This window comes from Opisthorchis viverrini, assembly GCF_000715545.1.
Source record: "Opisthorchis viverrini unplaced genomic scaffold opera_v5_177, whole genome shotgun sequence".
In the NCBI taxonomy this organism is placed as follows: domain Eukaryota; kingdom Metazoa; phylum Platyhelminthes; class Trematoda; order Opisthorchiida; family Opisthorchiidae; genus Opisthorchis; species Opisthorchis viverrini.
Window position 1 is genome coordinate 816,796 of NW_008751830.1, and position 26,465 is coordinate 843,260.

The 26,465-nt window shown below is 40.2% G+C and overlaps 1 protein-coding gene across 1 annotated transcript in view; it reads left to right on the forward strand.

Moving 5' to 3' along the window:
- The window catches only part of T265_07513 (hypothetical protein), a gene marked incomplete at both ends in the record, with an annotated part of 45,469 nt that extends 24,419 nt beyond the window's left edge, over positions 1-21,050 (forward strand). The window contains 2 exons of the mRNA XM_009173050.1: positions 2,204-2,463; positions 20,993-21,050. Coding sequence (XP_009171314.1) covers positions 2,204-2,463; positions 20,993-21,050 — 318 coding nt within the window. The remainder of the gene's footprint in view (positions 1-2,203; positions 2,464-20,992) is intronic.
- Between the last annotated feature and the right edge of the window lie 5,415 nt (positions 21,051-26,465).

Below are 26,465 nucleotides of genomic sequence, written 5' to 3' on the forward strand. Positions count from 1 at the left end.
TGTTCAAATATTTTAAGGGTTCCAGTTCTTGAACTGATTCCCTCTCCGTTCACCCAAGATCGGTTTAAGCGTAATTAGCATTCATTTGATTTGACCTTCTAGCAGAAACGCCTTTCAAGTAATTTGTTGCCTTGAGAATCTTTTATATAAAGCCATGGTTAAGAAATATATATTGGTTCCGTTCACCCAAGATCGGTTTAAGCGTAATTAGCATTGTGAACATTTGACCTTCTAGCAGAAACGCCTTTCAAATAATCTGTTGCCTTGAGAATCTTTTATATAAAGCCATGGTTAAGAAATAGCAAATATATTGGTTAACATTGGAGTTGTTCAGCAAGCCACAAGCTAAACTGTCAGGCTCAGACTATGTAGAAAAATAAACGTACGCCAACATAATTTGAAAAGTGTGTTTTGCTTGGAAGGAACTCGAAGTTCCTCTCTTTAGCCAAGGGAAGGTTCAACACAAGTCGTACTTTTGTAACCAGCCTTCAGCGATGATCCCTGTTCGTTCTGTGATAGATCTCGACCTGAAATATGTGTGCCAGCACGTATGGCTTCCACTTATCCAGAGCCTCGACGATCGCTGAGCATTCTTTCTTGATAGCTGAGTAGTTCTGTTTAGCCTTAGTCAAGACACTATTGACATATTTGATGATCCCATTCATTTGCTTTAGGACTGTACCGATACCGCGTTTACTAGCATCCGCTGCTTTCACATTCCGGGGCAGTTTGAGGGCCGATTGCTGATCCAGCATCCGCACTCTGACTCATTTGAGGGCCTCATGTGTTTACCTTGACTAATCCAATTCGCGATCCAGCCCAAGCAAGTCGTTAGTAGAAGAGCAATTAAGTTGAAGTCCTTGATAAACCAGCTGTAAAATACTGATCGTTGAAGGACCTGCTTTGAGAACCCCTTGGAATTGGGAACAACACAGTCCTGGGTCTTTGTCAGTTTCACTGGCAGTTGGCTAACCTCATTACATGCCCGAGCAGTGGCACTAAACACGGAGCGAGCTATGTCCTGGCTTCACTTATCTGCAGACCAGCCTCCAGCATACGCTTCAATACAGCCTTCACCTGAAATATGTGCTCTGGTTCCGAACTGCCATACACAACGATATCTTCTCCGTACTGGACAACATTCCGTAGTCCTGTTGTTAAACCAAGCATCAAGCGCCACAATGTGAATGGTACCCCCGACGGGTTAAACGGAATCCGCCTAAACTGATGTTGGACGTCCCCAACTGTGTGAGCCGTTTTTTTCCGGCCCTCTAAATAGGCAGATACTTGTTAGTATCCGGAACGCAAGTCGACTACCGTGAAATATCGGGGATGATGGAGGAATTCGAGAATTTTCGCAACCGAAGGGACTTATGGTCAGTCCATTCAAACGCCGAAAACTCACGCAAAATTGGTATTATCCGTTCCTCTATTTTACAACCACAACCGGGCGGTTGTACGCATTGTGGACTCCCTCGATTATGCTATTTTCTCAACATCGCTTGAACCAGTCTATGTACGTCTTCCCGTAAATGTGTGGCAGCTAACGAGGGTTTTAAGGTCGAAAGCATTCGGACAAGAGGGAAATTTTGTGTTCAGTTCACAACCGGAAACCAAATGGATCTTCATCGTCCGTGAACAATCTAGAGTATTACATGACCACAGACTGTACTAACGGCACATTACAAGGCCGAAGCTCTTGGACATTCAGTTTACTCACGGCAGTGCTTGGGTAACTTTTGGGCTTGACGGTGCCATATTTTGTCACCAGTTTTCTCTGCGTGAGGGTAACCACGGATTCTGCGCTCTTGAGAGAATCCGCTCCGAAAATAGGTCGTTCTATGTCAGAGCTGGTCAGAAACTCGGGATGAACCGACCTGTCGTCTAGTGGCGTTGAGTTCATTGACTATCCGTCAATTTCGTGCCAGTATCTATCAAGTGCTCGCAAGTCTAGCGCGCACGGTTTGCATTCAGCCTCGTTCCTTTTCTGCCTCATACCATACTTTTGTATCCGTTAAGCGCAGCTCCATTTCCTATCACGACAATGGCCTGTATCTTTGCTGTTGTCCCTGCACTATTTACAACTCACCCGGAAAGGGAGGAGTAATTCAGAGCTGCATTATTACCAGGTGGTCGGTTACGAAGACAGTAATTCTTCCACTAGCCAGGCATGCCACTTTTGTTGCATCGGCTCTTCTGACAGCGCCTTGAAGATTTTGCCTTGTTGGCTGCAATCTGTTTGGCTAGTTTGTCCAATTTATCTGCAGGTTCTCTACTGGTGAATTATCCCTCTTCTCCCAGAACTGCAAAATGGCCAGTGGCACCTCGGCCAGTTCACCTGCCAGATGCACCAGCTCTTTCACACTCAACTGGTCAACTGCCATCGCCATCCGCAACCGGGCACCAGACGCAGTCTACACACGTTCGGCGAGCTCTTCGTACGGCAAAAATGCTGGCGCGACAGTTCGTCCAGTTCTGGGAAAGCTTGATCCAGCGACTTTTGTGGGCTGACTTAAAGGACGGTTGAGTCGCAACCGGGCTTCATCCTGATCGTCCTGATGCACCTCAAAGCTTGCTGGCATAAGGTCGCTGTTTTGAACTTCATTGCAAGAGTTTCCTTTGTGGCGACCCAGTCCATCATCCGAGGGCCCGTTCTGGTGGCATTCAAGACCACATTTTCCCGGCCTATGAGGAGAGTCTTCAGTGTCACCATAGTACCCCTGTCGTTCTTCAGTGCATCTGCCTCCGAAACATCTTCAAAATCCTCCAGGAAGGTTCCCACATCCATCCCCAAATTATTGTGGCTACTGAATCTTCGTCAGTATCCTTGAGACGGCACCAGATAGAAGCCCTTCGCTGCGCACACAAACTAAGCAGTTACAAACTATTTTGCAGACAAATTAGAACCTTCATATGCATATAATCACAAAAAACCGAAGGTGCTTATGTGTCTTCTTGAGGTCCGGTGAATATTCAATAACCATCCGGCAATTGTAAAGGAATGCTGCGAAGAAGCATTACAAGTTCCGTAGTGAACCTCCTCTTCCATTGAATCTTTGAGGAAACAACATACTACTTGCTTGACTCATCAGTAGTACCCCGTTACACACTAGAACCCAGGTGTGGGGCGGATAAAAATTTAACAAGCGTTGTCGCGCAATTTTTCTTGATCTTGATGTTAATTTATGGTGATGATTGGTAAAAGCGAAAAAAATCAAGGCATAACCTTTATAAGTACATTCCACGAATTAAGCGTATAAAAACATAACTTGAGTAAACTCATTGATAGTAATTTGGCAGTGAAGATTACGTGGAAAAGTTGTGATTTGTTTCATTTATTAATTTGGTGCGATTGCATGAAAATGCATTTTTCGAAAACCTAAAAACAACATCTTTTTGACTTTTCCAGGCAGAGTTGACGAAAGAACAAAGGAAATAGAAGGTCTATTTATATATATTCCTGCATTTCATTCTACAGTATATAGTGCAAGTCATCTTTGACAGCGACGTTAGTGACAACTTGAATAAAGCTAACTGTTAGACCGCTTATTGCTGTTTGGTTGTGATGCAATTAACTATTACGGAGGGCCCATATCAAAATATCATCAATATATAAATGGTTTTCTTTAAATATCAGATAACCGCAAGCCAACATCCAAGCAATCTTCAATTAGCACGTTTATTACCTTACAGTTGACCATCGTAAGGTTTGGTCCAGTATTACTCTGCGGCAGCTAAATAACCGCGTCATATAACAAACGAACGGCAGACAGACAGAATTAATTTAAACTAGTCTATTACAGGCGTACATTGAATGGCGCTGAATATGAGACTGAATGGATAAAGTTTCAGTTAAGATAACCGTGCTTTTTTGTATACAGGTGCTAATGAACCCATTGTAAATTATGCCACTATAGGTCACTGAATTCAGGCCACTGTAGGTAATCTGCATGCTAGTTGAAAAGGCCATTATTGAGCTTATCACCGCCTAAGCCATTTGTCATTCGTTTTGTAGCAATTGTGTGAGTTTTTTTTATATGAAATCACATTCTTTCTAACGTCTACAGATGCAGAGAAAAAGGACAAGCTACTATTAGCAAGTACGCTTTATCTGCCTTGTAATAATAAATCGGATGTGTGTAATCTTTTAAATTTCAGAAAAACGCAGTTGGTTATCTGGATAATTGCTACGTCACTAAAGCAACATCAAAAGGTTGAATTGTCTGTCTTCAAATACAAACCACACAGACTGTTACTTCCTAATGCGCTAAAAAATCACGGTTTTGACCGAATTCTCTTCCAAAATGTTCAGTCCAAGTATTACGAAATTTCACTGATTTGAAAGGTATGTTATTTTTCTGAGTTACTCTTTATTGGTTTTGTAAAATCCATGACAAGACATCTTTTATTGTTTTTTTGGTCGTGATGTTTCCATCGATGTCAGCAACCATATTAGTAGTAGGTTGTTTATGCCAACCGATGGAATTATAACATTTCGTATTTACGTCCTAAACATTCCGCACAGTGACGCACGATTAAGACCCAGAAAGGTTTTCTACCCAACAAAGATTTCTTGATTTTCTTTACTAATCGACAAGATATGACATTGTTTGATCGTATTCATGATAAAACGGCCCAATATTTTGACGCCATTAGCAAAACCCAGTCCATGAAATCAAAACGCTTACGAAAATTTGCAGACTGTTGTTCCATCAAACCGAAAGTTGTCAGTGTGTGTTTGACGGAGGGAACCTTGGTACATTACTTTCAGTAAACCAATCACTCAGAGTCATATTTTTTGAGACAAATATTTTCCAAATAATAGATTGTATGTATAAACTTAGGGGAAAAACCAGCGACCGCGTAACTTTTCCACAGTGCCTGCAAGCGCTCATATCAATAGGCGCCGGCTTTTTGTTTTTACTGGTGGTTTGAGCATTTTTAGGCAAAATATTCAAAACTATCTTGGATTAGTGTAGTCAGCAGCTGAGTTCGATTGGAGTATACCCGGAGTGCTGTCCAAAACCAGTAACCGAACTCCGTCATTTGTGGTTCAAGCTCCCCCGATCACTGACTGTTACCCCTATTTTAACTTTATAACACAGCAAAGTACCCGAGGTGATAGCCGGGGTCCCACACTATTAGACCTTGTTTCCCCCAACGGAATCATCTCCGTTTTATGGATGTTTTCATGTCACAGCGGGAGTATTACTGCTTCAGCAGCCAGTAGAACGCGCTTCCTGGGTGTAGTGAATTTTGAAAATAATAATCTTACCTGTTTAACCAGCTGCATATTTAGGCTCAGCAAATCCGCAGAGGAGGTTAGATCAATTTTTCATACATACTCTTTTAAAAATGTTGTCGCTGGTTACATTTGTCCCCACTTGAAGACCAAGCCTGGCTTAAACAATGCAGGTTGTCAAATATAAGGGATTTTCCGCATGATCCGAAATTCTGTAAAAACCGGCTTACTGCGCACTACACTTACTAAAGCAGTATCAACTGACTACTTAGATGTATAAAACTCCTACCCACGGCAATGTTGTCAGCCTGTAGTTTGTTTTGGATTTATGATACAGGCCGCAGGCACATAATCGGAGCTGAAAACAACCTGAGCTTGATGTTCGTGTACTGTAACTGTGGATGCTCTGCTCGGTAGATACTGCAAACTAGACTGCAGCGCTGTAAATATTTAGGGTGAGTGGGTAGTAATTGTATCGACATTTGGTCATTTTTTCAAACGATGTACACCTTGGATATTCAAAGAGCCGACTGTTTATCAAACACATTTAGAAGCCGTAGAAGGGGAATTGGAAGAGTTAAGAAGTAAGTTACATTTTCGGACGTGTTTTTTTAGTTGACGTAGTAAATACAAAGTCAAAAGCACGTTTCAGGTTCTAAAACTGAGTAGGATAATAAAAATTTCAGGAGAGTTAATAGTAATTATGGCCTAATAGAGTTGAAAAATAAATAATTTCCACACACTATCAGGAAAAAGCGCTTTATTACAATCAAACATTAGGGGTTCGTTCGGCCCGGAGAATAGACGCTGAATACACATGCCAAAGATTTGGACAAACTTAGAAAACAATCGAAAATAGAGCCACTTAGTCAAATAAACCTTCACCGACAACCTTTGCATTAATACTTTGACAAGCGTGCTGCTACCGCCGTCCACCGATGAAACATTTTGTTCAAAATCATTACGTTTTGGACCACTTACCATATAGGACAAATGGTTTATACGGCATAAGTGATAAATTGGGGAAATGTTTTGCTAATGACAGAGTTAACTACGCATAATTATCTTGCAATTTCTGCCTACGTCTTGACGCTATTCCGACCAAGAGTTGTTTGTAGAAGTTCCGTGCTGTCGTTGTCAACTTTGAGACTTATACGCAACAAGAAATGCAATTTACTTTTGTTAGCGTTTGCTCACTAGCACCGTCTGGTTCATCGTTTCTTATGTAGGGAATTGGTACATCTTTAACACTTTAGAGATGATGTGATAATGAAATCAAAACCATGTCAAACCTAAAAATTAGTGCTTGATCAATATGCGACATCTTTTGTAAGAGACCGAGTGCTCAGGAACAATATCTTTCGGCAAAAATATAAATTTGGATCTGCAGCTTGGTTGGAAAGGATTGTTTTCAACGGACCGTGTATCAACAAATAGACGACCATTTTTATCCATACACAAAGTCAGGACCCAACTGGTTAAAAAATTAATGTAACCAGATCAGACTGAAAAGATCCACTTTTCCAAAGACTCTGTGCCCATAATAAACGACCGAAAAGTTTGTGGTTTTCAACTGAGTGTTGCCACTGCACTTCCTTTTAGAGGATTCAGTTTGGTAATATACGGTATCAAGTGCAAAGCCGTATTTTATTTCAAAATGTTACGTGTCAATGTTAAATTAAAACAACTACAATGCTATTTACAGCCAGCGAAATGATGCCGCTGGTTGCAGTGAATAAAGGCAATATCACTGTACCGTGCTAACTGCCACAAACATTTGCACACTATTTTTTTCGGACAAATATGCCACAGTCTTTCGCAGATAAGGAAACGCACATACAATCGTGTAATTTCATTGTTCCGTCCCAAACGTTTGCTTTACAAGAAGTTGAGACGTGTTCAAATGACTGTCTTCCAGATTCTCTGCAGAGATTGGCAGAAGAGCCGTCACTGGAGGGTAAGTATAATTCTCAAATTAACATTCTTATGTTCCTAAGAAAAATTGAGTCGGAGGTAAATGTTTGGCCTTTTTGAATAATGCTGTTAATGTTGGCTTTTATAAACGGCCTAGTTTACAGTGACTTCAGCGTTGCCCCGACCCCTCAATAACTCTGGGCAGGCTTTAAAGTATTGCTAACTCACTCGCAACACTATTTTAGTAGAATTACATACAAAAATGATTATGATCGAATTGTAGATGGTGATGGTGATATGGTGATATGGTGGACTAGGTTCGTCGTAGCTATGCACACGGATGGACGGTATCATTCTTTTAGGTCCACCGGCAAGTCATGATAGATGTAAAACATCTATTAGCAAGGTGCTGGTAATTGTTTTTACGTTCGAAGTGAACCTCCAAAAATACTATATATCTGCTTGAACTAGGTTTTACAGTTCCCATGAATCATATTAAGGCGCACGGAAGTGATGAGAAGGTTTAATTCCTTTAAAAATATTTCCTTGATTCAAAACCTCAGTTTTTTTCACAAGTTTTGAGAATAACAGACGTTCAAATAATGGATGTAAAAACGTTATATTCCTTCGCTGTAAAATGGGCTTCATGAAATAAAACTATTACAATTCCGGAATTACATAATTGGGAATATGGGAATGTTGGTGTGTTCTGGTCAAAAGATTTGGGATGTCAAAAATCCTTTAAAAAAGTTGCCAACGTCAGCCAAAACTTTGGACTGGATGTTTTCGTTTTGATAAACTGTTTTCACTTTAAACGTTTACGTATTATATTATCACGCTATATAAATTAGGTCCATTATTATATTGCACAGCTTCTAATCTTTTAAACCATCTACATCGAGTTTACGCCGGAATATTTGCGGTTGTATTAGATCAGGATAATGGAAAATATAATCTTTAGATACTTGAAAAATGCGTGATGCTTGTTGAGTTCGGCGTTTGAACACAACTTGAACGCAGGCTGATGGTAGTTTCAGTTATGTAAAGCAATTGATTTTACCTCAGAATATATGTGTACTTGTACTGATGCAGGATGACACTGGGTGTCGTTAGATACTTACGCCAGTACCAGTCATTTGAGTTAAATGTCTCCGCACGCGGCGGGTCAAAGTTCCGGTGACAATTTCTTCTGTGCTCTTTTCTTGGCGTTCCTTTGTCTGGTGGTACATAAGAATCTTTTCATCACATTTCTAAACGTTTATTATGCGACGATAGGACGTACGCGTATATTGAGGTTAGTAGACACTCCAGGCCCCGGCCAGAAGCACTACAGTGTACCTGTTATCACGAAACAACGCAGCCTAGGATGATTCTGAATTATTTACTGCCTAGCCTGCACTGCTGATCCAGAAGGCTTGCTGAGAGTTGTACTTTGTGAAGATGTCTGCTTTACAAATTCTTTGAACCTCCATTTGAGCTTTGTAAAATAATTTTGGCGGAGCCGCCATTTTCACTAAAACTTTTGGAATGGCTTGGGTTTATTTTGTGATGCACTGCTTGATTCGTGTCATGAGTGAAAAAGTAGTAGGCTTCTGTACTAGTTTAGAACTCAAAAGGTAGATACATAATGGTCTTCTGACGCGACCGTAAAAGTTTATTGCCTGCAACATCTTAAAAACGATAAGAAGCAGATCCGGATTCCGTTCTTTAACGTAACTTGAATGAAGTGAATTTTTGGAACTGACGCTCATGACGTTTGCAAACGCGCACCGTTTTTAAGCTCCCCCGTCTCTGATGCTTGCTTTTTCACTTGTACACGAGAGTATACTTAGAGAGCTGTTTCACTAAGGTATAATTGTTGTTTTACAAAACATCAGGAGTCCGACTATAAACTTTATATCCGAATATCTTGGTGCTTCAAATGTACAACCGACAATCGGAACATTCTGATGGTATTTTAGCTTGGAGTAAAAACAATTTGTTGCTGCAATTTATTCGCATCTTTTTCTGAAACTCTGTGCAAGTCAAACAAAGTTCCCCTTCGGTGGAATTTGCAGTGCTTTCCCGCACGGATAATATAAGCAAATTTTGTTTAGCTACTCGAAACCATCTCGATCTGTAATATGTGGAAGACTGGCCTTGTAACTCATATGCAGCTTTAGGAGTTGATGTACGTCGGCCTTTATATACGTCAAATTTTTCGACGATAAATATCTCCATAATGCAAGCAATTTAGTTTTCCGGACACTAGATATAACTTATTCAGAATGTCGGTGGAGCATTGGAGATATTCGGTTAGGTCAGATTGCTACAAACTGGAAAATTAAACTCTTCACAATCAAGACATTGTTAATCAACTCAGGTTTCTGGTTGACGTTTCGTCCTCTAGGTTAAGTTACCCTGGCTGAACAGCTGAGAAGCCGGTTCGAGACTCGCGCTTCTTGGGTTACAGTGTGGATAGTTCTCAGGACAGGACATTTTTGCAATGTTGTGCTGCTTTCAGCAGAGAGTGGCTTTTTATTTGAGGGGCAGAATCTCCATTCAAACATCTCAAGTCTATTCACAGTACCAAAGTTATGCCCTTCATCTATACTGACCTTGTTGCCATTTTTGACGCCCAAATGGAAAATGAGCATATGAATAGAGCTTCTGCGATGACTAGTTTTCAAACTGGCTTATTTGATCAACCACTCGATAAACTATGCCGTCTATAAAAATCATACATTTCGTACCGTAGTCCGTGAGTTCTAGTCTTTTTTTCGCTTTTGACATTTGGGGTTCTTTATTTCTTTGACAGACACTTGGGGGGTATCATCGGCTAAATTTAATGACAATTGTGAAACCTCTGTTTAAGTTGTCTACAGATATTTTAAGAAAGATTTTACCCTGTAAATATAGGCACACTTAATAAAGATGTCACAAAAATCTGCTTTAATCGTATTCTTATCAAGCCTAATTAAAATAGAAATTGACTAATGCCCTAAACGACGCAATCTCAACTAGCATAAATATGCGCAACGCAAGTCTCTGGGACTCAGACAGGCTTCACATTATATTTTCATAACGCGTCAAACACTCAATCAGTGCCGTAGATGTCACTGATCAACTTTGGCGTTGAATTTGCAGACGTTTCTGGCAATGCAGATATACAGTCCGGAGGGCATAAGTGAGGCGCATTTGCCGACCCTTTCCTCATTTACCAAAATGTATTTAACTTTGATTTTACCGATGCATGACCCCAAAATATCACATTCAAAATCATGCTTTGAGCGACAAACCGTTTCCGGCATTTGATGTAATTTTTATTGTAGAATATATATGTGTAGGCAAGCTATCGTCAAGTGGCTTCTTTTTGGTATGACACTTCCACCTTTTTTGGGGAGGGATGGGCCATCGAATTCCAGGGTTGCACATTAGATTACGTTACCTTACTTCCCTCACACGTCACTTAGTCGGCCTGATTTTGTTCACAGGTTCACTTAACTTTGCTGTGGCGCTGCTGTCATTGGTATGCTGCTAGCGTGTTGGGTAAAGTTTGAAAAGGGTTTTGAGTTAATTCCACTCCAACGTGAAGTCCGATTTTACTACGTTCAGTGGATTAATCGTCTAGTTAATAGAATCTCCGAAGCATGCATTTTGTGTCTAACGAGACATCTTTCACTGTGATTGCCTGACAGCCAAGGGCTGGTTACCGGTGCTGATGCAAGTAGAGATGACGATGGCTCAATTATACTGGTGCACGTTAACGCGTTCAGTTGACAACATTGTCTAGCTATGCGGTTGAAAATACACATATGTTTAACTGTTACCTAACAAACTGATTTTCCTCCAATATACAGAGCAAAAAGAGGGATTAGGAAGTAAGCCTTTTGAAGGAAACAACTCTCACATGTTCAACGTTTGACAAATCAAAGTGTACATTTCAACAATTAGGGAATCGACGTTAAATGTTTATGTATTTGTCCACAACATATGCCATTTACACCAGCAAGTAAGTTTGTTCAGCTTTGAACTGCACGTGAGTGCAGGTTATACGTAACAGACTAACAGAAAGAATCTTCCAAAAATGTCTGAAACGTCATGAATAAATTTAGTTTGCAAATTTTTAGCGAACCTTGCACCGAACGGCTACGTCATTCTGGTATGCGGACTTTCCATAGAAGTACGAGACAACTAGATATATGACATTGTGGATTGTCACCATTCTTCCGTGTTCATAGTTACTCAAAGAACTGTAGACGGCGACAACCCGTATGTGGCAGAAAGGGTTTTTTCAGAAAGTTAAATGCCGATATGAACGTTAAATCCAGCTTATGGACTGATCATATGAAAAATGGCAAATAGCGGCGGGCATCGTTGCATCCGCCGGTTAACATGGAAAAAAGTCACCATACTCCTCGAAACAACTGAAGGTGGTTAGCAAAACTCCCACAATTTAACTAGGCTCTTCCATAAACTCTTAGCAGGAAGGAAACAGGGCGCAGAATTTCGAGTGCTGAGTAGTTTGCACATATCAACTGACATCTTGAGAAGCCTTTGCACACCGTTTCCATTTTTTTCTCCACTAAGCTGCTCTTGTTTGGACGCGACACCGATGAGGTGTTGGTAATTGTCCATCGGTAGTGAATGGAACAAAAGTCATACGCTTTGAAGGCGCAGCGGCTTGGTTACAGTTTGGTATTCGTTTTGAACGTGAAAATAAATATCAGAAAATAGGGCATTTGGGTTGATTCGAAGCATGAACTTATGCTTACAGAACTTACTTAATAGAACCCGGATACATCTATGTGTGCCAGCCTTTTGGTCATTGCAAAATGGTTGGAACCGCTTGGCGATTAAGTGCACAATACAGCAAAAAGAAACTGCAGTTTGCTGACACGTTTTCTAATCCCACAAAATACCGAAATCTTCTTGAAGAGACCGAGTGAATTTCGGGATCACCCATTTTCTGAGAATGTGTGCGCTGTACGACCGTTCCAACATTCACGCTGAAATTTTACTATAGGACTAAAAATAGGTTTTTTTATGAATACGAGGTTAATGGTCGCTAGTTTCGTGCATGAAATATTTGAATAGATGTGATATGTTGTGCTTATTATATGATAAATTTACCTGTATTTATTGTGTTTAGTTTATCTAATATCAGTTCTCCAAATTCTGAAGAGTAAGTTATGTTTATTGTAATGTACAGCCTTATCGTTCATGGACCCCCTACGTGAGAATAACCTTGTCATGGGGTTCCAAAAACCACACCCCCTTAGACAGCAATAAAATTACCAAGAAGTGCGAGTTTTCCCCAAAATCTACCAACAACAGGAATTTCAGACATCTGTGGGTGAATTAAATAAATTCTACGCAGCACCTCGTAGCCAAAATAAAAAGTACTTCACCTGTACTTAAATCCGCCGCCTAGTGAGAATATTCTTTTGGGTTCTAAAATAGTTCCAGATCTAGCATCCATTTGGTGCCTGGCTATCACGCCAACAAAAATGAACGTCAGACTTGGATGCTGGCAGCCTGCTTTAGCTTAAACAGGAGCGGTCAAGTAAGACCCGGACCGGTTAAAACCGCGGACCTTCCAGTCAATAAGTTTAAACATTTACTACCAAGCCGTCATGAGTAGTAATTTCCGTCAAATTCGTCCGGTTCACAGGAAGGTGGGAAACAAAAATGTACACAGTTAGAAAGTTTGGACCTAAATTATGATAAAGTATGCCTTATGCGGCCCGGTTAGGCAAGCACGAAGTTACCCGGTGGTATGAGGTAAAGTGGAATCTATTTACCCGTTATATCTGAGCCATACTTCAGAGGCGTTTCGAGGACTTGCATGAAGTTACGCTAAACTACGTTTCAGAAACAGCCTTGTATTCTTTTGTTTCCTGTTGATTTAAAAGCAGTGTTGCATAATCGTTCATATGGGTAGCAAAAACATTGTAAATGTTTGGCTCAGGTTCTTTCGTAGATTAGGAAATGCCTTCACCGCTTTCTAAATAGCTCTTTCTGCGATAAAGAATATCATAATTCGTCACCGTCATTTTCCTGCTTCAATAATTTCAGGTTATGTATTTCGTTACTCTCATCGGTGTTGGCAAAATATCTCAGATGGCGTTATTATTTTGATTGAAGACAGTTGTGCGGATATTTATTAGGGATAATGATTAAAGCGACTGTCTGACTTCACCGATCACCTTTCCACAGTTTTTTTTCGCAAACATGCAGCAGGTAATAGCAGACTAAATTTCAACAGCCTCAGTGGAAATCCTTGTCTGCTCAGCTAAAATATGGGTCTATCCGTGACAGCATGCACCGTCATATCTAATAAGTACCGGAGTTTGCCTTTGACTCAGTTTTCTATTGCGCCACACTTAGACGGACAACAAACTGGTTTCCCACCTTCTGCTTTGCCGAATTCAGCGAATATTGTTGATGGCTTTTACACTGATAGTGCAAACATTTGTATATATGCAAGTCTGGTTGGTAACAAGGAACCAGTAAACAACGGTGGTAATAGATTAACAAAGGAAAATGCAACTTCCTGACCGGAGAAGAAAAATTTCAAAAGTGCTTCACACTGCTGACATAAACGCTAGTTAACTCAACTTCAGCAATTAGCCAAAGTCACGAAGACGTTTTGTCTGGCAAAGATGATGGCATTTTTATCAAAATATACCCGCTAAAATGTTAAACTAAGGGTGGAAAGTAATTTTGTAACAATCGAGGAATCCGTCTATAAATCCAGCCTGATAACTTTCCCCTATTGCTGACTAATTACAAGACCTGGCATTTAATGTACACTTTATTGCAAGGTATAATTATTGTTCTGTGTTATTATTTTAAGCTCGGAATTTCATTAGTAAAGTAAATATGTAGGCTGTGGTCTTTACAGTTCTGTAGGCAAAAAATTACCTAATGATTATTTACCAACGCAATTTAAACCAGTGTGCAACAAATTGCATCCAGCAATGGATTGTTATGTGTCTTCTCGATTCCTATAGGTGGAGTGGACACTGCATTGGAAAAATGGAGAGGTGTGACCAAATATTATAATTTTGTTCATTATTATGATTGATCCATGATTTTCTCTCGTTAACCGCTGAAACTGGTGTTCACTTTGTTCAAAACAGGGGCGCCAAATATGTTCTTACAAATGGTTATAAGGGAACTGTGGCTCCCAAACACTTGCTAGCAAATCATTATTATTTAGGAAAATACTACGATGTTTCTTCATGGATGTCTCGAGTGTACGTTTTCTGCCACAAAATCTGAGTAATTCGCAAAGGACTAAGAAAGTTTGGACGCTCAAATTGTGGAAAATGGGCTCAGAATCCCGCTGCTAGATCAAGTGTTACATTTTTTTGCAACATACATCTATTTTTTCTCTCAATTTAGATGTCTTCAGCCGAGATAAAAATAAAAGGCAACTTTAACCGCATTTTAACTTGAGTCCTGGTGACTGCAATGGTTGCGAACGCAAATTTTGCAGAACCTGTGGGTTGTGCTCATGTGAATGATTTTCGCAGGTACAAACCACAAACAAATTCGAAAATAGGCTCGACAAATGAATTAAGAAATTATGAATTACAACAACGGAAATTAGAAACGGCCAAAGCTGTTATTGTGCTGTGACAACATAAAGTTCGGCTACATATACGTCTTGCGAGATCAACGTTCGCGGTGCGATTTCCCGTTTTGATTCTTACAGTGTAAGTTACGTATCTGTCTTATAAATTCGTCAGAAACATAATGAGTTGGGAGCTATTTAAAGAATAACATAAGATTCATCGTAAAATCAAAGAATTTTGCTTTGACATGTCACTTGTCAAACGTTTGCACAGCACAGAACAGATCTGTAGCCATATGTGAGCAGAACAATATATTGGTCAAATATTAGTACGTACGAATCAGGACCAAATAGTTATGAGTATTCAGTTTCCAAAAGCGATATGGCAGATCAGATGTATTTGCACACAAAATATGCTTCGAAATAACCTAGAACATTTTGTCCAAAGAGAACATTTGACGCAGTCTCCAAAATCTGTAGAATTGGTGGCCCTATTATCCTTGTCGACAGCATCCTTTTGAATTTAAATTAAATTTAATTTAATTTAAATCCCTACTTCAGACTTGCGAGCAGTAATGCAGGCCTGTACGCAGATACGCAGCGCATTAATCAATTAAAATTTCTGCATTTTGTCATACTTGAAATGGATGCAAAAATATTCCACATAACGGAACAATAAAATGAATTCGTACTTGGAACTGTGTTCAAATATGTGATTAGCACCTAAGTGCGTTAAATTCACTAAAAGAATGGACGTTTACTGTAAATTTGTCAGTTTAATCTTATTTTGATTTTCACAGAGGAGGTGGAAAAAGAAGTGGAAAAATTAAGCGGTATGATTTTTTTACGACTGTTGCCTAATTTTGCTGCAAAATCTTATGTAGTGGAATCATCCTATTTTCTTATTAGATACTCGTAATAAAAAAGGTAAAACCAAAAGTGTTATAAAAAAGCACCATTTTTGGTTTCAATGTGATTAAGTGATACAAGTTTAAATCGACTGAAACCGTTGTGTGGCGTATAGTATTTGAATTTTGGGTACAAAATTAGAAACAGGAGCTCAGTGCTTACTAAAATTCATTCTTTGTTTGTCAAAAACGTTAAACGTAAAGAAAATACTTAGCGACTAAGACAAAATCTTGTATTTTCACCCTGACAATTTTGCCGTTGGTTAAAACGGGTCTATTTCAAAGGCTTTTGAGTGTACTTTATTTTCCAGATTTGCTCACAAGACAGTTACGTTGTAACAAATATAAAAATAAGAATTCTGCTTTAAAAGACAATATTGAAAACAACACAGAATGATCAAAGCTACTTTTGCGCATAACCTGTGTCTGCAGACTTTGCGGCTCATTTTTGCTACAGGCCCCATTGCATTGTCACTACTTAAAATATGCACGGGTAGAAAGAGCACATATTTGAATGGAATGTTTTCAATACCGTTGTCATGTCATCAGTCAAAAATATCAACAGTGTATTCCTCACTTTTCCGGTTGAAGTAGTTTGGATAATTTAATTTTTGACCACTTCACACTCCAGAGCTTTGAACAAACGGATGTGCATTGAATGCAAACCCACTGGCTATGCCAGTCACAAGTTCATACGAGCAACTCACGAAACACTTCAGAATCGTCACACTCTGTCAAAAAGTGTCTTATTTTGTGCTTTAGATCTCACCATATATTGCAATAGATGACAAATGTTTGTCCATAAAACCTGTTCCATATAAAGTTTGTTTCAAAAAGCTTGCATGCAAAGTGCACGTTTTTAGTCAACAAACATGAATTCAGAAGATGGTGAAATTAGTAAGTAAGGCCTAAATGCAAATGCATATCAGACTTCTCTATAAGCATCGAAGACAACTGACATTATTCAGTAACCAGAACCTGCCAAGTAATCGGTATTTACATTATCCTGCTGATTGTGTATGTGTGTTAAAGGCTGACCTGTAATGTCTGCAATGCAATTTTTACCATGACAATGAAGGGACAGTACAGGAAAGTCAGGAAGGATTAGAAGGTAAAGTTTGTTTTCAAATTTGTCTGGAAAATTCAAAAACCTAATGACAACTTTTTCGGCTTTGTCAACGATGGCTAGGCCAGTCCCGTGAACAACAGTAATATTATGTTACTACTACCGTCATTACTAGCAAACTGCTATCCACGAACACTTAAAAAATGCACTAAACTTGTGATACGGATCGATCGAGCAGTTGCTGAATAAATGCAGCAAAACGTGTTTGCGGCAAAAATTATGGAGCACATTAGCGAAAATTCCGGGCGCTTGTTTTTCCTCGGGAAGAGTTCAAATATTCCGGTATAACATTTAAAACACAAACAGAAACATTCTTAGGGTTTCCTTTAAAGTTTCTGTCTACACGAGTGTGCGATGTACAGCAACTTGGAGACCCTATGCAACCGGGAAAAAATGAAGTTTTCTACGTTATTTAACTTCAGGCAAAAATGTTCACTTAACCTCGTATGCCGATTCACCCAACGTGTACGAAACTCCTGGAAGAGTTACCAAATATTCTGAGAATTTCATACAAAAGACTTAAAGTATAGGGAGGTTCCATATATTACCAGAGAAGTTGAGTGTTTGAAAATCTGCTTTGCTTTTTTTGCTTATTTACAAACTGTCTGCAGCTGAAGTACTGAAGGCGCTGAAGGTTTTAAAAGGTATGATTTTACTCGTGGTATTTGTGTGCTTATTTTAACACCACACTTTGGAATGATGCTTTCTTTTCGCAATTCTCACTGGATAGGAAAGCAATCGAAATAATATTCATGAGTTTCGCATACTGGATTTGTGGTAACCCCCACTTCACCATTAAGACATTTTTGTGTTCGTTCTGCTAGAAACAGTAAAAACGTGCTGCTAGTGAGATGAGTTATATCCTTGCGTGAAGTAAAACAGCGGACTGGAATATCAAGAGTATCGTTTAGACAACTTTGTATGCAAAACAAATAATTTGTGGAGATTTTATTGTTGTAGCATATTTTCGTCTAGATATAAACTATTTTTAGTTCTTCTGCATGAAGAACGTCCATCTAAAAAAACAGTAAACACCTGAGTTTCAAACTGATTCCAAGAGCTGCACATGGCTTCTTGCAGGTATATCGTTAGGATTAGAAAATTTGGTTTTTATTGCTCAAATAAACCCACTAAGTTTGCTAAAAGACGATGAAATAAACTCAATGAAACTGCTTCAACATCCCAAATAATGTGCAACTCTATCAAACTGATGTTCGGTGGAAATGTCATGTTAACGATTTACAGACCCTCAAGTCAGGATGGCCTCAACTAGGCAACCTTTCTGAGTTTTTGGTTAACGGCGATTTACACTGGATTGAATACCCTTTCAATCTGCCACCACCCATGTCTGTTGGTAGGTCAGTCATATCCAGCGAAATTTCCAACTAGGAGCGCCATTAGGCCAAATGAAATTTGAATTTGATTCCCTTTCGATGTTGTTACAGGGTTACATTTGTCTGCTCACCCAATACGGTACTAAACTCGCAACCGTATAACGTCAAACAATCCTAAGAATATATGTGCTATTGTAGCTTTATGGCAAGAAACGGCAATGTCCCATCAAAGTGAAAGAGGATAGTCGGAATAAACGTCCAGCTCACAATTACAGGTTTGCAACGAAATCTTATTTTGTTTTGACGAGACTTCAAGCTTCTGGATATTTCCTAGAAGTTCGTTAACATGAGAACGATATTTGTATAACAGCCACAAAGGCTCCCCTCGTCAATTCATGACGGTGTCAGCAGTAGGTGGAATAGTTGTCAAATAAACTGTTCCTATAAGCTCAAATGAATACCTGGTGGCCTGCTGATGAGAACAGTAACGATGAATGGCGTTACAGACAAGTTATTATTTTAATGAAGCGCGCCCTGTTGTTACGAATAAAATACAACCAGGAAATTGCCTTGCATTATCCTTCCACTTAACTGCCGTTTTAGGTTTTCGAACCCGGTGAATACTGAGCGCCAAATTATGAAGGTGCACGCTTGCACAAAGAATAGAAAACCTCCATTGAATCTAACTTGACCTAACTTGACTCCTCCGTTCATTTCCTCACTCTGCCCGGCATTTTTGATCGCATTTGTTAGGGTAATCTGTAGTCGCCACTCACTTGGCCGCAAAGGCCGTCTCGTCCGAAACGTGTTTGTTGGGAATTTTGTCTGTGCGCGAAAGTGCGAAGCTGATCTACCTACCCACGCGCATTGATATTGGCCCTGATTTGTTCTCTCATGACTTCCCTGTGGCCAGTGGGAATCACAAGAATTTCGTCGGAAAGTACACACGTAATCTCCACTACTGAGCTAACTTTCCGCTCGCCGTTGTTTGGTATGCGGACGTTGACAGTGCGATGTGTCTGTCAGCGAAAGACTTATCGACGCTCAAAAAGTGTACAACTGTATTTTTGGATGCACTTTTTTGACCCCTGAGTAAGCAATACTGTAGAGTTTCGAGCCCAATTCATTATTTTGGTATTCGGAATTGTCGAACCTAAGCATCACTCAAAGTTCCGTCTCGCGAACCTCAACAGCCTTGTCCTGTCAGATTCGAGCTCATCAGTCCATTAACAACGTAGCCGAAAATAACTAATCTACTGATGTAATGCATACCTGCCAAATTCAAGCTCGGACAAAAGTTCCTATGTGCAAGCACAAATGAATTGTTTCCATTCAGAGATCATATAGTTTCTGGTTCAAAAATTCCATTTGACTGTGACGGGAAATTTTTTTTCTTCTAAAATCTACAGGTGGCATAGAAGCAAAATTGTCGGAATTGGCTGGTATGATCCATTTTGAACGTTGTTCACTAATTACATGCATGTGTCGATGACAAAAGACATTTGCCGCAGTGTTTAATTTTTTATGGTAAAGGTGTGAAGCATTTTGACCAAACTCTGATCAGAGAAAACCGCTCCACTATTGATACGAAACTACTGGTGAACCCGACTTATGTTCCTCAGTCAATTACCCTATGGGCACCACAATTTTTTAAGATATCACTGAATGCACGATAAGATTACGGATTGAAGTAGGGTCACTCACTCAAAAATGAGTGAATCTTAGTCCCCTGATTTTACAGCCATAAGAAGGATTAGTTCGGCGAAGTGAGAACAGGTTTTCGGATCTCACGGAAACCACTCCGTTCACAAATAAACATGTTGTTTGTATGATTCGTATGGTTTAATCTTTTAGGTTGAGTAATTTGAGATTATCCGCTGACGTTTCTATGAAACCTATTGCAATTAAGCTGTTGTGTGGCATTGTAGGTTGAAACTTAACAGATTGTCTAAATTTCATCACCCGGTTAATCTACGCTCCTGTGAGGGTGAACTGTCAGACGTTAATGACAAAGGATAGATGCTAAGTCCTTGGGCTTAAGAATACGGGACAACCTTGTGTATATGTGAACTAATTAGGGTGATACAAACGTACGAACAACACACTAATCAGTAGTTACAAGTGGTTCATAGTCATGGAGCCTTGATTTTGGAAATTGCCCATCTATGTATGCACGGTTTGGTCGGTGCCAACTGTTCAAAACAATTTTTCGATAATCAAAAGGTGAAACTCAAATTTTCTGTGCCTATTTCAAATCCACGATAATGATTTTTATTTTGATACGTGACTCAGGTCTCCAAAATTTAATGCAAGTTTTTCGCTTACCAAAGCTCAAATAACAGAACAGCTATCAAAATTAATGGGTAAGAGGATTTCAGGCTTTGGTCTACTAATCTGATTTTTCCATGGACCCAGTAACTCTTATTTGATTTTCTAATACAATTAAATAAGTATTTAAGTGGGTACAGATTGTTCGCTTTTTATGAAGTCAAACAGGTAGTGTAATAATGCTGTTTTGGTTTGGGTCACAGTATAAATGTAAAGCAATTTTGCGTCATATGTCCAAATAACGATATTTAACAGTAGAAAATGGAAGGGGCACCTGACCGGATATTTCATTACTAACTACTTGCGAACAGTCGAATCATATCACAACTATGATGCGTAACCTTTTCCACAACGCGACTGCCACGGGAATTGGTAGGAAACGATAGTACTCAAAGAATTACAACCACACCACACACTATCAAAGTGCCTGAAACTGGACAACGAAGTGACCAGAAAAGTCACGAAGGCTTGCTGGACGTTGAGCACTCCGAGAAAACGTGTTTGCAGGATTGATCAGCTCAGCGAAGAGACCTTAATTGCGATATTCAACTTGGTTGAACTCTTTTTATTGCTCTGCAGTTTTGAGACCTGGGGTTACAAGGATGATCAATCTGCCAGTTTGACTGGTGTCAGTTGAATCGTCTTCACAGGGCCTGGATCACATGTAAAGACCAAGCAACTCTTTCGAAAAAACTATTCTGGAGATTTTTGCGGTTGAGTACAGAACCACCTGCATTCAACTGGGGCGAATGCAGATTACGCGCGTCCCGGGACAGCGGAATAACCAAACTTGAAATTGGGGAAAGACGAAACTCCTCAGTTAGGACAACATTTTGTCTGGCCTGGGAGCTGAAACGGAAAATGTAAATAGTGGAAATCATAGCAGTTATTAGGACAACCTGAGGAAAAACTACGTAAGTGTGCACAATGAAAAACTGGACGCAAGAATTCACAACTCCGTAAAGCCAACTATGCGATCCCTGATGCATCGTTAGGTGGAAGAACTTGCACGAAATGCCTCGGTCGTGGTGATCATAGGTGGATCTCCTGAAACATGGTAGATCTAAGCTATAAGATATATAAACTTGTTTTGCGTGCATTTCAACAATCTTTTTATAGCTCGGTTGATCGTATGTGCGTTTTTCTACATAGAAATAAACACGGTCGTTATTTTAAACAGGTTTTTTCTATTAACTTTTGGAATATGGTTATAACCGGTTCAAAATATAGATTTTCAGTAAAATTGTGCAAAAATATTTTGGTTCATTAATAGGAAACGTTTGATTTTTGACATGTAGGCTTCGTCAAATAAACGAATGGGTACGAAGCTAGTTGCGATATTTGACAGGAGGAAAACCAATCGTTTAAGTCAGTTAATGGAGTTCATTCGTTACGGTGGGTTAGCAGGTGGTAAGACAAATTTTGTTGAGTCTCCTGTCAAAACTAAATTGGCTTACGAACGTAAGTATTTTTCATTCTTCGGACTCTGCTTGCATTTCGCACACCGAATGCTTACTTACACAGGTGAGATCTTTTTACTGGACTGTTACTAGCTATATCCGGTGAAACATTCTTAATCATCGATTAAATGAACTGATGATAGTTGCACACAAAATTTCACATGCTCTGGTTATCAGTTTGTTGCGGTTCTTTGATTTTAACTACTTCACAAGTAAGACTATATAAGGATGGCCTCTCGTACAACAGAACTTATGAGTTCCCTGAGGTTTGATTGCCATTCTGAAAAGGAAGGTATAAATGGACAATGTTTTCTGAAGTTAGTGGCAAAAAACGCCCTGAGTACCCTTTGGTACTCTACGTTTTCAGATGGAAGATGGTTTTTTTCGCTGACGACTATGTCGTGTGTGCAGAAAGTCAGGCACATCTTATAAAGAAGCTTGAAGTTGCTGTCATGAAAATAAACACCCGAAAGACGAAAGTGATGCTGTGTGGACCGCTGACGACTATGTCGTGTGTGCAGAAAGTCAGGCACATCTTATAAAGAAGCTTGAAGTTGCTGTCATGAAAATAAACACCCGAAAGACGAAAGTGATGTTGACTGTGTGGACAGGAAACATCGGGCAACAGCAGTCTCAGTCGAACCATTTCGCTTCGCTGAGAAACTCATCACTTCTATAGGTCCGACAGACCGTAACATATTTGGGAACTCCCTTTACTTCCAAGTGAAAGGAGTCTTCAGCCACCGACAGCACCTGCTCAATCTGCTCGAAAAAGTGGCGCCCGCCCCGTTTAAGCCGCATCAAAAAATGGAGATCACGAGGAACTATCTGATACCGAGGTTGACGTGTTCGTCCGCGCTCGGCCAAGTTCACCAAAACACGCTGAAAAGATTGGACAACTACATCAGTTAACATATTCGCGGCTGGCTACGTCTACCGAAGAACACCCCGATCAGATACATCCATGCCGGAAAACAACATGGGGGACTTGGTATCCCAAGTCCGAGTGCAACAATCCCGTTGCAGCGGAGAGGTTCTTGGATTGTCGATGCCGCAACTGGGATACCAGTTCCATGACACCTTAGTAGATGGTTTTGCTTTCGCTGACGACTGGGTCGTGTGTGCAGAAGGTCAGGCACGCCTTAAAGAGAAGCTTGAATCTGCTGCGGTCGAGTTGGGAAGAGTTGGCATGAAAATAAACACCCGAAAGACTAAAGCGATGGTTATTTGTGGGGACAGGAAACATCGGGCAACAGCAGTCTCAGTCGAACCATTTCGCTTCGCTGAGAAACTCATCACTTCTATAGGTCCGACAGACCGTAACATATTTGGGAACTCCCTTTACTTCCAAGTGAAAGGAGTCTTCAGCCACCGACAGCACCTGCTCAATCTGCTCGAAAAAGTGGCGCCCGCCCCGTTTAAGCCGCATCAAAAAATGGAGATCACGAGGAACTATCTGATACCGAGGTTGACGTGTTCGTCCGCGCTCGGCCAAGTTCACCAAAACACGCTGAAAAGATTGGACAACTACATCAGTTAACATATTCGCGGCTGGCTACGTCTACCGAAGAACACCCCGATCAGATACATCCATGCCGGAAAACAACATGGGGGACTTGGTATCCCAAGTCCGAGTGCAACAATCCCGTTGCAGCGGAGAATGCGTATGGAAAAGCTCCTTTATACTCATTGCCGAGTATAACGCAATGTGGTCAACGATTCCGCATTTGACAAAATTGTTCGGGATCTCAGCCTTCCGATCCGAGTCCATGGTACATGCGTAAACACCAAAGAAGAGCTGGTGGCTGCTTGAGGTGATAGTCTACACAACAGCGTTGACGGTCGCGGTTTAAGAGGGTTGGTCGCTTCGCCTCTCTCGAATCGATGGCTCGTATTTCCAGAACGAGTGTTTCCACGGATATGTATCGGTGGTATCCAGCTCTATTGCAACCTGCTCAGGACGAGCGTTAGAAGCGCTCGGCATGGTTATTGTGGCCAGAGGATTTTAGGTCGTGTAGACTGTGGCCCCCTGGAGAGTTCGATGCATATTTTGCTATCTTGCTGGATCACGCATGACGCCAAATGTACTCGTCATAATAGAGTTGCAAGGGAACTTGCAAAACGTCTCCGTCGACTGGGGTACACCGTCTTTGAGGAGTTGGGAGCACCTACTTCGACATCCTTCATCAAACCTGAAATAATCGCTGTTCGAGATCGCCGTGCAACTGCAACAGACGTCAACATAGTCCTGATGGGCGCGGAGTGAGTGTTTGGAACGAGAAGAAGCAAAAGTATGGTGCTGGTGAGGATTCCTTCATCATATTCTCAGCCTTACATGCAATCGGTTGTGATGTAGACTTTTTGGTTCACTAACCGATGATCATCTCTTATCGAAGAATATGCTTTCCTCAATCGACCAAGGCTATTATTGGACTGGGACTTCCTAAGGTCACACTCAATGACTTGTGTTTGCTTGCCATTGTGGGCTCTCTGCGTACTTATGACACTTTTATGCGTGGCGCTTGACGTTGAATGTACATTTTTGCCATCTAATCTCACACCAGACCCAGTATGACGGACACTTTGTGCTTGATGTGCGAGTCTTGACCGTGCTACTGCCTACCGCGCCTTAAACAGTATTGTCCATTGTTTGTCCTTTCTTCGGTTTTTCCTCTTACGAGGCGTGTTTTCATATCGAAATGTTTAAATACATTCGGATCCATCTCATCTGACTAGAACTTTTGCTGGCATGAACTCGAATGCGATGTTTATCTCTTTTCTATCATATTCCCCCGCTACCTTGTCGTACTGGTCGCTTGCACTCACGTTTTATGTCTGTGACCATGCTCTTCAATAATAATTGATAACTGATAGAGCCTCACTACCTCCGGACAAGAGGTAGTTAGCAACCCTTTCGCTCTGGTGGGTGTTACCTCATTATGAAACCCTTGTTATTTTCGAAACTATCATCGCTGATATAGTTACACTACCGCAGTCTCATCACTGAGCAACCACGCAACTCAAGAATTAAATTTTCAAGCATAACGTACACATCACAACTATTCACGTACACAACTGCATACCAAAATCTGCACATTGGCACATCAGGCATTTTGCTGCAAACCGATGTTGTGTGTTCACAAAAGTGCCGAACGTTACTGGAATCCGCACATGCTTTGACATTCGGATTTTGTGCCTAAACAAATCACGTTTGGTTGGAAGTTTGCTAGGAATTTCTTCCATGTTCTTGTTTCGCCCGTCTCTGTGTATGTTCCGAATATTAATTTTTAAGAATTGCAATAAATATACTTTTCTCCACGAATTATGAGTGCCCCGCACTCCAAATGTCTTATGATGGGAAGTAAAAGAGCACTATTACACACATTTCCCGTTTCTCACTTATTAATTTTTTTCTGTGAATATATGTATACGAATAAATCTATTTTAGTTTCCCTATGTGCGCTAAAATTGAGGAAATATTTGTACCTAAAGATAAGCCGCCACTTTCTGCTAATTTGTCGGAGATAATTCAACCAAATTTGGTCTTCGTTTTCATAATGGTATACAAAGGTTCTTCCTAACAACAAATAATTCGTGGGAGGTCCGCAAAAGCGAGTTTCGGCTCGACGTTTTAAGGTCTAATATTTCGCGCTTATAGAATACGCATCTCTTAAGCAAAATCTTTGGTTATTTCACATGACAGGTACATGGGAATAAAACATTGGGTATTGGAGAATCGGTAATAACAACATATTTGATTATAAAGAACTATACTTTCAAGCACCAAAAACCTAAACAATTTGCTTGCTGTCTTGTTTAATGGTGTTGGATCATACATTGGTAGCCGAATCATATTCAGATTTAATTTTTCCTCTAACTTCATTTCAAGAAACAAGCGTTCTTGCAGGTGAGTTAGTCTTGACAGATTTTTCCATATTAATGATTAAATTCTAACAAACAGAAGTCAGGTGCTGCATAGAAATGAAGGAATTTACAACAAGTATTTGGTCCACTTAATTAAAAGGGGTAGCCTTTGTGAATTTGCATTTTGAGACACAAAAATGTTGATTCATCAGAGGGAAAAAGGTCACATTTCCACTTTGGATACCAGAAGAAATTAGCTAAAACATGTGGTAGATTTAACCTCCCCATATCTGATGTTAAGCGTGTGGGGCTACAAAAGGTAACTGCAACTTGACATTTGAAGTCAGTGAAATTGAGGAAGCATTTAATTACAATTGTATTTTGCAGATAATGTGCACTGATCTCCATGATTTTAAACATTTTAACTTTCGGGGTGCCTGATATAATTTTTGTGATGGAATGAATTGGATGCATTAACCAGAGAATAATTTCACATTATTCCGTTTGGCGAACTCGTTCGAGGACACGGCGTCACACATGTTACTTCCCCACTATTCTATCTCAAGTCAACGGTTAATCTGAACGGTTTGTATACAATGTTAAAAATGCGCGTTGACAAATACAGGAGAGGTGACCATGGCAGATGTTTTGAAGCTTTCCTGCTGAATTATAGAGAAATTCCTAATTCACAGCTTCTGGGTGATCGCTCTNGAATTATAGAGCAATTC